The sequence below is a fragment of the Ascidiella aspersa genome, chromosome 5 (genome assembly GCF_963924565.1).
Source record: "Ascidiella aspersa chromosome 5, kaAscAspe10.2, whole genome shotgun sequence".
NCBI lineage: Eukaryota > Metazoa > Chordata > Ascidiacea > Phlebobranchia > Ascidiidae > Ascidiella > Ascidiella aspersa.
The window spans coordinates 26059914-26071107 of NC_139451.1; the positions used below are offsets into that span (position 1 = coordinate 26059914).

At 38.8% G+C, this 11194-nt stretch overlaps 1 protein-coding gene and 1 non-coding gene across 2 annotated transcripts; both read right to left on the reverse strand.

The window, feature by feature from the left end:
- Positions 1-3631: 3631 nt before the first annotated feature.
- On the reverse strand, positions 3632-10739 carry LOC146145647 (ectin-like). Its single transcript, XM_083390639.1, has 8 exons — positions 10634-10739; positions 9836-9988; positions 8534-8683; positions 7370-7573; positions 6685-6909; positions 5498-5647; positions 4496-4645; positions 3632-3873 (listed from the first exon to the last, which is right to left on the reverse strand). The coding sequence occupies exons 1-8, from the start codon at positions 10737-10739 to the stop codon at positions 3632-3634; spliced, it is 1380 nt and encodes a 459-aa protein (XP_083246765.1).
- Trnap-cgg (transfer RNA proline (anticodon CGG)) lies at positions 6443-6517 on the reverse strand. The gene has a single exon. It is a non-coding gene; the product is annotated as a tRNA-Pro (tRNA).
- Positions 10740-11194: the final 455 nt, after the last annotated feature.

The window sequence follows — 11194 nt, forward strand, 5'->3', positions numbered from 1 at the left end:
CACCAACTTATACAGTAGCTAAATCTTTAACATTAGTTGTTTTGTGAGTTACAAAGTCGTTGTACTAGTTCAGGGGTCGGCAACCTACGGCCCGTCAAAGTAATTCATCCGGCCCGCCGCCTATTGGACAAAATAGACACGAGTCCATTTCACATACTTTTTGATTATTTTAACTACGTAAGTTCGAAAAAATTTCCCGCTACGCGCTGATCTTCATACATCCGGTTTGTTTACGTTTTGTAAATGTCTTCCAAAAGATTAAAGCTTCTTTACCGTTGCGACATGGAAAGCTGACAAGTGCGTCACGGACAAACGGAAAACGTATTTTTTTGTCTTTTTTTAAACATTTTATTATTTTCGGCAGCATAATAAAAACTGAAAAGAAATTTAAAAGAAATACCGGTATACCAAAAAAACCGTGCTCACTTGGCTCGCCAGGCCCGGACTTATAAAAACTTAGCAAATATTGAATTAGACTAATCAATAAAGTTATCGCGTTTTTTCAAAGTAGTTGTATTACACTTTTCATTAGTAGTATGGATGACGACTTTGGACTCGAATTTTACACCTAACAAACGCTTTTTTTTTTTTTTTTGCGTCAACACTTTACTGCCTCATTAAAAATAATTTAACACGTCTTTAAGTGCACAAAAAACGATACCCACCTGATTTACGCAGTTGTTCTAACATTTTAATAACACAATTCTTAGTTAAGTTATTGTGCGGTCCGCAGAGAACTTCCTAGTTTGGTTTAGGCTCGCGACTAGAAAAAGGTTGCAGACCCCTGTACTATAGTTGCTGCCGGATAGCAAATCCTCCTTCTCGTCTAGAAATGCTCAAGATGGGTTTTTAAATTTTTTTTCTGGTTAATAAAATATTTAACAAATGTTTTAAACATAATAAATGCCAAATTTGAAAATTCCCAATATTCCCACTATTCCCGGGTCCTTCAAAATTCCCGGAAAGTTTCCAGGAAAGTTTCCAAAATTCCCGAAACTTTTCACCCCTTTACAACCCTAGGAAAGGGTATATAATTCAGCGTGTTTGTAGCGTAAGTAAACGTAGACAACGGGATAACTTGGCGCAATTAGTTTGCAGACTGATGCGGAGTCGGACTCCGAACGATGCGGAGTCGGACTCCGGCTCTACTCAAGTCCCTCCGATGTGCGTTTGAGTAGTAAAAAGTTCAGTACTTTTAAGGCAGCATATTGTAAATCGTTAAGTGGAATAGCAAAGGGTGAACCATTTTCCACCAACGTATTGTGGTTGGATGAGTTATTTAACACCCTTTTAGGTGGATTGCTGAATATCAACTCTTTGTTACGGCGATTAGTGCAAAGCCTGCTTCATAGCTTGGTTTATTTGGCTTGGTTTTGGAGTTGGATTATTTGGCGCGAGTCACACTTTTTCTAGGTCTTGACTTTATTTTTTAGGCCGGAATCGACTCCGAGGCCTTTCTTAGCTACAATTCTTTTTTCTTTAATATAACTTCCCAACCAAACAAATTATATTTTACTGTCGTCCTTGCCATGGGATGACCTGATTACTTGGATTACGTAATTAACCACATCACTTTTGATGACTGAAACTAACATTTGTGTCAATAAATTTCATCCAACAAAATAACCCTTGTATGCGTTAGCTAATAGCGTCGTTCTGATAAGTTTGTCATGCAATAACTATCTATTGAATACGCACAGGCCTCCAAAAATTGCGTTTACGAAAGGGCATCTAAATCATGCTTATAGTGTCTTTACTGGCGTTCCTTGCACATTATAGTGGGCAAAACTTTAAAAATATGGTTAAAGTTACGTTATTAGGTTAAGTACCTTGATTTCTGGTCTCGTGGCTTGGGCATCGGAGCTGCTTGAGGCTTTTTGTAACTTGTTTCAAATGTGTTTGCTAAATTAACGTTCAGCTCAAATAGCGGCAACTCGAAAAGCAGCGAAAAGCATATATGTAAGACTGTAAGCATAAGTTTCCGTTAAAAAAATACCAATGTGCACACTATGGATGTCCTATACTGAAATTTAAATCCGAAACCCTAAACTTTAGTCAAAAAACATCGCGATCGGATAGCAATGACGTCATTACTATGCTAAACAAACAAAATAGATGATATTAAATCGTTTGAATTACATTTTTTCCAGATCATTAGCCAAAAAATATTTTAGCGTTAAGAATTTTAATTACAATCAGTGGTTGAATTGATTTTTTTCAAGAATTTTGCTTCAAAGGGAGTAAAGTAATTGCTGCATTGAAGGGCTAATCAGGGCTAAAATGTCTCTATTTGGTATTAGATAGGTGCCGATATCACCCTATTATAGTATCTCGGACGATTACCGATACTTCCACTTGATATCGGGTATCGGCTCACGTTCAATATTATCGGATATTCCTAGTGGACACCAGTGTTGTAATCACAATCAATGACTTGACCGAAGTGCACTCAACTCACTGTTTTTAAGGGGCTCGACTTGACTTAATTTATTGTGTCAAATAACTTGGGGTGAAGTTAAATGTTTTTAATAAATATGTGTATGCCATTTATCTTAATTATCGCAAGTGAAACAATTTGCTTGATACATGTTCACTTAGTATTTTTTAGTTACGATATTGCTGGTACATCGACGAGAGTTAACTGTTTATCGTTATTATGTTAAGTCAACGACTTTAATTTAAGATGATTTGCTAGCATAATGACTTTACTGTGACTTGACTTGGGCAACTGATTAACCGAACTAGGACTTGACTTGTTATTTCTTGCATAAGTTATGACGTGGTTCTAAGTTATTATTGAAATGACTTGACTGGGACTTGAGTAATTTCTAAATGACCTGTTTACAACACTGGTACACACCTACTATTATAGACTAGTTTAAACCTGATTTATTTAATAATCTGACTGTATTATTGTAATTTGATACGATTTGATCTCAGATTCTTGTAAACGAACTAAAACTGGTGGACATCCTTTCCTTAACGATTTATCTTAATTGAGAATATTTATTTAGCGCAAAAACACAGGTCATCGTGGTGAACTACACCTGATGACAACACAAAAGACATAAAATAAATAATTCGCTTTCATAAATAAAACAAATCAAACGTATAGTGGCATTATTACAGAATCAACGCTGATGCAAAATGTTTAAAAAAGTATAAAATGGAATGCGGTAAACCGAGAGTGTGCAAACAGAATTGCCATTAAAGTTCATTTTCACAATAAACAACACATTAGTCATATATTAAAAGGTCGATTTCGAAGCTTAACAACACAATTATAAACAAAGCCACACATGCAAATATATTTGGGTACCACAATAGTATACAATCCAGAATGCGGACAACACATTTGCTGGACAGCGTATTAAAAAAGCACCTATATTTTGTTATGTAATTTTCACTGCCAAACACGAGAAAAAACGAAGTTTACTTGATTTTAGATTACGTTAAAGCAGCAGTCAAATGCTGTTTTAAAAAAAATCATATCTAATATATTTTTTAACTGTCCACGTATGTAGGAACACTAGAGAACAGTCGAACTATACATTAGCTTAAACCTTAAACAGAGAGTTTCAGCCTAAAAAACAACTGGCCACTTCGCTTTCCACATTCGCATACCAGCGCCTTAGCGGCACACCGCCCCTCTAGGGACACCATGCGCCCAGTCTTGCTCGGTGCTGCATGAACACGAGTCGGCGCCCTCGCAGCTTTCGATCCAATCACCGTAGTAATCCTCCGGCCGGTCGCACTTCACCACACAGGTTCCGTAGCACAGCGGCTGGTCCTCATTCGTGCAAAGGCAGTCACTAGACTGGAAGGGCGTGTTCGATCGACATCTACCTCCGGTGCAAGATTCGTCGCAAGTTGCTGAAAGGAAAGCACGGAAACGGTTAGAGGGTATGTCCAGCGAATGTCGGTGTTGTAAAACGGTGCTGCGAAATCGGTTAAAAACAAACTGGGTAACCCGAATACGGCCAGAAAAAATGAACCCGAGTCCGAATACGGCCATGTGCGAAACCCGGGTAATCTTAGTCGATTAATTCGTCGAGTTTCGGGACCCGTTCCGACTCTAGGCTGTACTTTACTCATTTGCGTAGCTAAAATAAGGTGGATGTGCAACAATCCAGTAAAAGAGGTGTCATATAATCCATCCCTTGACAATGCGTGTCAAATATCTTACCACCTGCTATTCCATGTTTACAATATTCATTTTTTTATCAGTTTCGAAAGTCTAAGCTTGGAAATTTTGCGCATGCGCGCGTTCGACTCGGAAATCGGGTTGTCTTACTCGAGTCCCGAGTCCGCATTTATGTTTGTCAGTTTCTTAACCTTCAAGTCATTTGCCAAATAACTCAAGCCCAAGTCGAGTAATTTGCAAACTAACCGAAGTCTAAGTCATGCCAGTTGCCAAAAATCCTGTTTTTGTTGAAATTTGATAATAATAATTGTCGTTTTTAAACGTAACACTCAGTAGCGAACAACTGCGTACCTTTGCCGGGCTTATTTATGTTGAACTCAAATTCGCCGGGCAGATTTCCTTCGGTCCTGTAATGTGCCACGATGTAGGTTTCGTCCTTGTACTTCTTCAGAGCGCATCCGACGGTCTTGGTGTCTTGCCAGATCATCTGAGTGAATTGGTCTGTTTCGGACAAAAAAAAATCAGTTAGGGAACCAAATAAGTAAAGACGCTTTGACCAGATATACCAATTTTACAGTTAAGTCAGCTAGATATAATGAAATTTGTTGCAAGGCACTTTGTTTGAACCATTGTACTGTACACCTCAGTTAACCCTATACTGAAAACGTATGCTACTTAACACTACCACCATGACTTCCAATATCTGTTCATTCTACTTGTTCACGTAAAACTAATTTCAAATTGCATAAAAACACATATATAGGCTATATATCTCTATATAGTTCAACCAGATTAGTTTTCCATCAAGACATCTTACATTTAACTATGGGTAAAGGTAATTTAAAGCCAAACAGTTGGCAGAAGTCCTTTTGTACGAATGGATATGATCCGATCCTTAACAAAAATCATTTTGGGTATAAAAGAATCGCAAGTTTAAAATTTCGTTCTAGCCACTCAAAAAATTTGTGCCACCCTAAACCGCACACCAATAACCCGATGCCAACACTTGAGAGCAAGACTTTGTATACATCAGGTGTAGCCAACTTATGTTTGATTGCGATCGACTAAAATATTTTTAGAGGCTCGCGATCGACTGGTTCAGTTAAAAAGTCACAAGAATGATTATTAAACATTTTAAGCGTTAATTGTATTCCATGCCATCGATGAGATTAAATTTATTACGGTACGTCAAAGAACGCTTTATTAGGCTTGTTCAGACAACAATTGGCCATTTTAATGTTCCGCTTGTGTGCGACAGCTAATGTAATGATGTAACACATATTCGACGCGATCGACCAGGTGAAATGTGGCGATCGACGTGTTGGCTACCCCTGCTCTCTTTGATGTGCTTACCTGTGTCTTCAGCCTTGCTGCTGTGTATGTCGTAATCGTAGGAGAGTCCATGGGCATACCACTGCGTGACGGCGTCGTTCACATCAAAACGCGAATCCTCGAACGACCAAGCGATGTTCTCGCCAACTCCGAAGAGACGATCGGCTGTACCTGTGGGTCGTGGAGGGTTAGTGGACGTTTTTAAAGTAAGCCAGTTTTTTAAGTAAAGACTAGTTCCCAACCAGGAGGGAATTCCCCACTAGGAGTGAATTTTGTAATTTTTAAGGGGGAATTTTTGTGTCACAATATTAATCTATTACCGGTTGTCTGTGTCATGTGTTATTGCTACATTTGCCATATATGAGCGGAGAAAAAAAAAGTTCCCGTATAGAGGCTGTAGACTTGAGCTTATAATCGAGGGTTTAATTTATTACCTTAGAATGTTAATGTAAACGATATTTTAGCAAACTAAATTTGTAGGGGAGTTAGATTTGAATATCGACTCAACAGGACAAAAGTAATTGGGAATCACTAAACTAAGCTAAGACTTTTTGCCAAACTTAGCATGATTGTTTATATTGAGTAAGGCCGTATAGCAACGCTAAAGTTATTCTAGCCGACGACGATACTACAAGTTCGATGTCAGATTGCACTAAATGCGAACCTTTAGTTTAGGGGTTATTTGTGGGTTAGGTTTGATCATAATACGTTTTAACGAATTTCTATGTATGCTGCAATCGCTATAAATTTCGCGAGGTATTTTTCTTTTCCTTGCTTTTGTGGCTTTAGCTTTTTGAGAAAGCAAAAACTACTACCGAGCCCTGTTGTTTTTTAAGCTCATTTTTCAGTACCTAGCTTCATTTGTGTAAAATGATAAGCAGGAATACAATAGTACACCGAAAGCCATTGCAGACCTACCAAATCTGTTGATCTATGATGCAAACAGGGAAGGCTAGGAAAACAACTAGCCTGCAGTGAGGTTCGAACTCACGACCTCCGGTCAAGCCGAGACCGTCGCTCTACCAACTGAGCCATGCAGGCGAGTCTGCAATGGCTTTCGGTGTACTAATGATACGTAAGCCGTAATCGTTGGTCCAAAGGCAACTTCAGAAGGGCTAGATCTCAGTTATTAACACACGTATGTGTGCATGTTTCAGTAATACAAAATTAGCATATTTATCCATCTATGCATTTCATCCTAAAAGTACCTTGTTTTGAACCCTTAAGCTCGGTGGCGGTGGGCAGCTTGTTGGCGTAGTTCTGCGCGGTCCTCTGCAGCTGGTAGTCGTACTTGAGAGGAGCGACGCCGTGCAGACACCTGTAGTAGTTGTGCGCGTTCAGGCATTGGGCCGAGAGCGAAACTCCGATCTTCTTGCCGCGACTGCAAAGACCCTGAGACGTCCCGTCGGTGGTCTGTGGCACGTATTTGGTGGCTGTAGAAGAAAGTTGCGTTAATTTTTGGTGCTGGAAAGACTATGGACATCAGTGTAAAAACGCCTGTCAAAAATTATGCAGGCGTATAGGTGATATTTTATTTTGAACCAACCAATACCTTTATGCGTTTCATTGGATAACCGTCATCCATTAGTCTCAAAATTTAAGACAAAAAATAAGTTTTGAATCAATTATTCCTATTTTGTGCGTAAGTTGACTTTTATAATATTTCACTTTAAATGTAACACGGATGGCTTTCTCAGTTTTAAATGTTTCTACATATATGGGATCGCGCGTTTGTAACATTAGACAAAGTCCCAACAAACCTCGCTCCCACCAGCGACAGTGGCGTAAAAAAGCATACAACACCAGTCTCACTGACCAACGAGAACGGCGTTTAAAACTTGCATGCGCAGAAGCCTATTTTGCCTCAAGGCACAAACAAGGCCCTATACTTACTACGTGAAGGCTTGGTGGTCGCAACGTAGGGGTCGCGGGTGGTTTTCGGCTTGGTGAAGATGGTGGGCCTGAGCGGGCACTTCCTGCACTGACCGCAGCTCAACGGGCACTGATCTTGCATCCACTTGCTGTACACCGATCCAGAACAGTAGTTCATCTTTCCGGCCCAGTACTTGCACTTTGTGGCGTCCGTGTCGTGGCAAACTGGAATTATATGGGCCGAAAATTTATTTTCGGGACATATCCTGTTTTTGCCGTTAAATGTTTCAGACCGACTTTTGTCCGAAGATTTATAGAAAAAGTATACATCGTAGAATTCTCAAATTTTACGTAGAGTGGCAGGTAGGTGTGTATAAGAGGTTTATGGGTCTGCACCCCCAGGTGCCTTCGATTGGGTGACAAAGAACCTAAAATGTTGTGACGTCATCGTTTTAGATCTCCGTAGCTATCGACTTCCATCTAGTTTGTTGTTTGTTTTAGGCAAATAAGTGATCAATTGGAGAGTGTACGAATACATAAGTTACGGCATATAAGCAAAACCAGGTGAAAGATACACAAACATGTGTGTTCAACAACTGTGATTTAGCCCTTTTAAAGCTGATTTTTGACCAACAGTTACGAATTACGTGTCATAGTACGAAGGCCATCACAAACAAAATCAGGGGTTTGGATGTATCTGACAGGTACAATATTTAAAAAGTAGACCAAGGACGTTGTATATACGTTTTCCATCCTTAATTATCAGCCTTCTGCTTTTCTTTGTTGTGTCAGTCTATATTTTCTGGTATGGACCTCAAATGTATTGTTGAGACCATTTGGGTTATTTATATAACAATGGTCTAATAACGGTCCTACAAACATTAGTCTTCGAAATCTAATTCGCTGCATTAGGGAAGCAGTTTTTAGCCAATAGCAATTTAGCCAATAAATGCGGGCATCCAATACCGAATTGAATTTCCTCATTTTTCTAACCCCGCGCAATTCTTACGTTATAAAAACAACTGCAGCCCGGTCACTTAAGAGGCCACAATTGGCAAGCTTTTTAAATTCAAGGAATTAAACCAATCTGTGTAGTAATCTAACCCAAAAATCACTTTGTTGTTTTTTAAAACCCTGCGCATTTGTTACGTCACAAAAACTCCACTTGTAGGCCTATGTACTCACAGGGGTCGCACCTGGCCAGCTTCTTGTCATCGTCGCATGCGCGACAAGCGCCGCATGTTTGCTTGCATCTTTGCCTCACTGCAGGTCCGTACTGGTCGCTGGTGCAGTATTGAGCCACCGAGAAGCAAAGATTGCTGTCGTCCTTGCAGTCTGCGTTGCAAGAAAAAGTTTAATGAAATGCTCTTCAACTGGTGTGCAAGCCATATAGAACTATCACCGACTGTGTGTAAAACTTCGGCAGCTCCGCCCCGTTTAATTGAAATGATGATATTATTATGCATAATGATTTTTTATATCGCTTTTTACCTCAGTTTACCTTTTAAGTGAACACGGTTAAGGGTTCGCCAACCCAAAAAAGGTTGAAGAGCACTGGTTTAATGAATTTTGTTAATTATATGATATATGTATGCGGTAAGTAGGGTTTGTTTTTGTCCAGGTCTACGAAACCATACGTGGCATTACGCGTATGGTAACAAGTTAAAAGTTTTACCGTTGTAAAAAAGAATAGGGATAGCCAATGCGTCGTATTTATACGCCGATACCCGATTTTCATTAAAATTGAATACCGAATGATGTCTTTACTATTGGTAAATAAGCAAAATTAACGTACCAGTGTTTGTTTCCAGGTTTGTAAGGACAAAATGCTTTAACTCTACAATATTTTTCTTTTTCAGTTAAAAGTTTAATCATCATTTTCTGAGAAATATACTTTTAATGGTAGAAATCGTTGCGTTTTACGGCAGACTAAGGCTGAAAATGCCATGTTACTTTATTGTTGGATACTACCACACAATTTCGTACTTAGAACAGAATTAGTACATTAGTTAAATACGACGACAACGTATTCGGCCTTTCGCGCAAACCAAACACATCTGTGTTTTTTTTAATGTCCCTGATTTAGGTGGATCATGTGATATTTTTCCTAAACTTCGAATCGTTCACAGCAGTGGTTCTTAACCTGTCGGTAAATCCCCTCCAAGGATAATTCGGTAATTTAGTAAGCGTGGTTTGTTTGACAATATTAAGAGCTTCTATCTTTGACAAAACCAAAACCAAGTGTTTATTTGACTACATGTTAATCATTGTAGTGATGAATATTTAATACATTTTTTAATTTGTTAAATTTAAAATGAGTAGGACTAATGCAAATCCGAAAATTCTCCTTAGGGATAGCGACTGCTATAAGGTAAAAGCTTCTGCTCTTGGGCCAATCTCCGCTTTAAGCAGTGCCAGGGTCAATGAACTATGCCTTATCGCAAGCCGATGACCTCTGCTAACCCGAGGTCGTTGAACCGTTCTTACCGTCGGAACATTCCATCTGGCCTGCGCATGGGATGCAGCGCTTGCACATTCGCGGGCACTTTTCCTGCAGAAGCGCGCTCAGAAAGAAGTGCTGACAGTGGTTCTTCATCGAGGCTATGCCGCACATCACGTGAGTGTCCTTGCACTTGTCGGCTGAGCGAGAAAAAATATAAAAACATTTTAAACGTTGGTCTCAAACGTAAACTATGGGTGTGCGACCTGTGCGTTTTGTGGCCGTTCTCGGGCAAAAATCCATATCTAAATATAGATATTTTCGCCATTAATGTGAGTGTCCTTTCACTTGTCGGTTTAGCAAGAAAAAATCTGAAAATTTTAAACAGCTTTAAATGTAAATTGTAGGTGAGCGTTTTGTGGACGTTCTCTGGCAAAAAAGCCCTGTCTAAATATAGAAAGTTTCGCCGATCATATTACTGTCTATGCATTTATCGTTGGTGCTGGAAAAAAGAAACGTTTTTAACAGCTTTAAAGGTAAACTTTAGGTGGGCTTTTTTTGGCCGTTCTCGGACAAAAATGCCATGTCTAAATATAGATATTTTCGCATATCTAGCATTTTTTGTTTGTGCTGAAAAAACAGAAAAGTTTTAAACAGCTTTAAACGTAAACTATTGGTGGGCGTTAGTGGCAAAAAATGCCATGTTTAAATATAGTTATTTTCGACTACAATATAACTGTCCATACATCGTGCTTGTGTGAAAACCTTAGGCAAATCCGGTTATTTTCAAAAAGTGATAATTCACACAATTTTTAGTCGCAACTGTAAAAACTAATAATACTCACAGCACTCTGTGTAGCTGAATATATTCTTGTTGTTCAGATCATCCAAATCGTAACCTTCGCTTGCCACAATTGCGATCAGTGTTGATAATATAATAAAGACTTGCATTTTACTTGTTTTATTTATGTCGCGTTTTAAATACGGTTTCCTCACTTAAATGCTTTTCGGCGTTTTTGAATAGTGAAAATATGAATTTTCTGAAAAGCAAACGCGATAATGGTAAATACTAGCTATTTTTCTTTAAAAATTATACACACGTGTATATTTGTAACCTCGGAAATCTAACTGACTAACAACAACGGTCCGTATCGTTTGAGAACGCTTTTTTATCTACCTATATATTTAAAACATGTGTCTGAATCTCTTCAAAATCGACAATTTCAGTTTAATTCATTAACTCCAAATCTCAACCAACATCATATATCGTATTTGCCGTTTAAATCTTCAACTCAACTTAAAAAATAGCACCTATAGCTGATTGGGGATACATTTTACGGTACGATATAGTCTTTGAAAATTTTCACACGTTTTGTTTAAGAAACTTTTAGAAACCTTCTCTCTAA

Coding starts and splice junctions, on each gene's coding strand:
- LOC146145647 (XM_083390639.1), bottom strand. CDS start 10,739: ATGCAAGTCTTTATTATATTATCAACACTGATCGCAATTGTGGCAAGC. Junction 8,684..9,835: donor CCAGATGGAATGTTCCGACG/GTAAGAACGGTT, acceptor CTTGCAACGCAG/ACTGCAAGGACGACAGCAAT. Junction 3,874..4,495: donor CATAAATAAGCCCGGCAAAG/GTACGCAGTTGT, acceptor CTTTCCTTTCAG/CAACTTGCGACGAATCTTGC.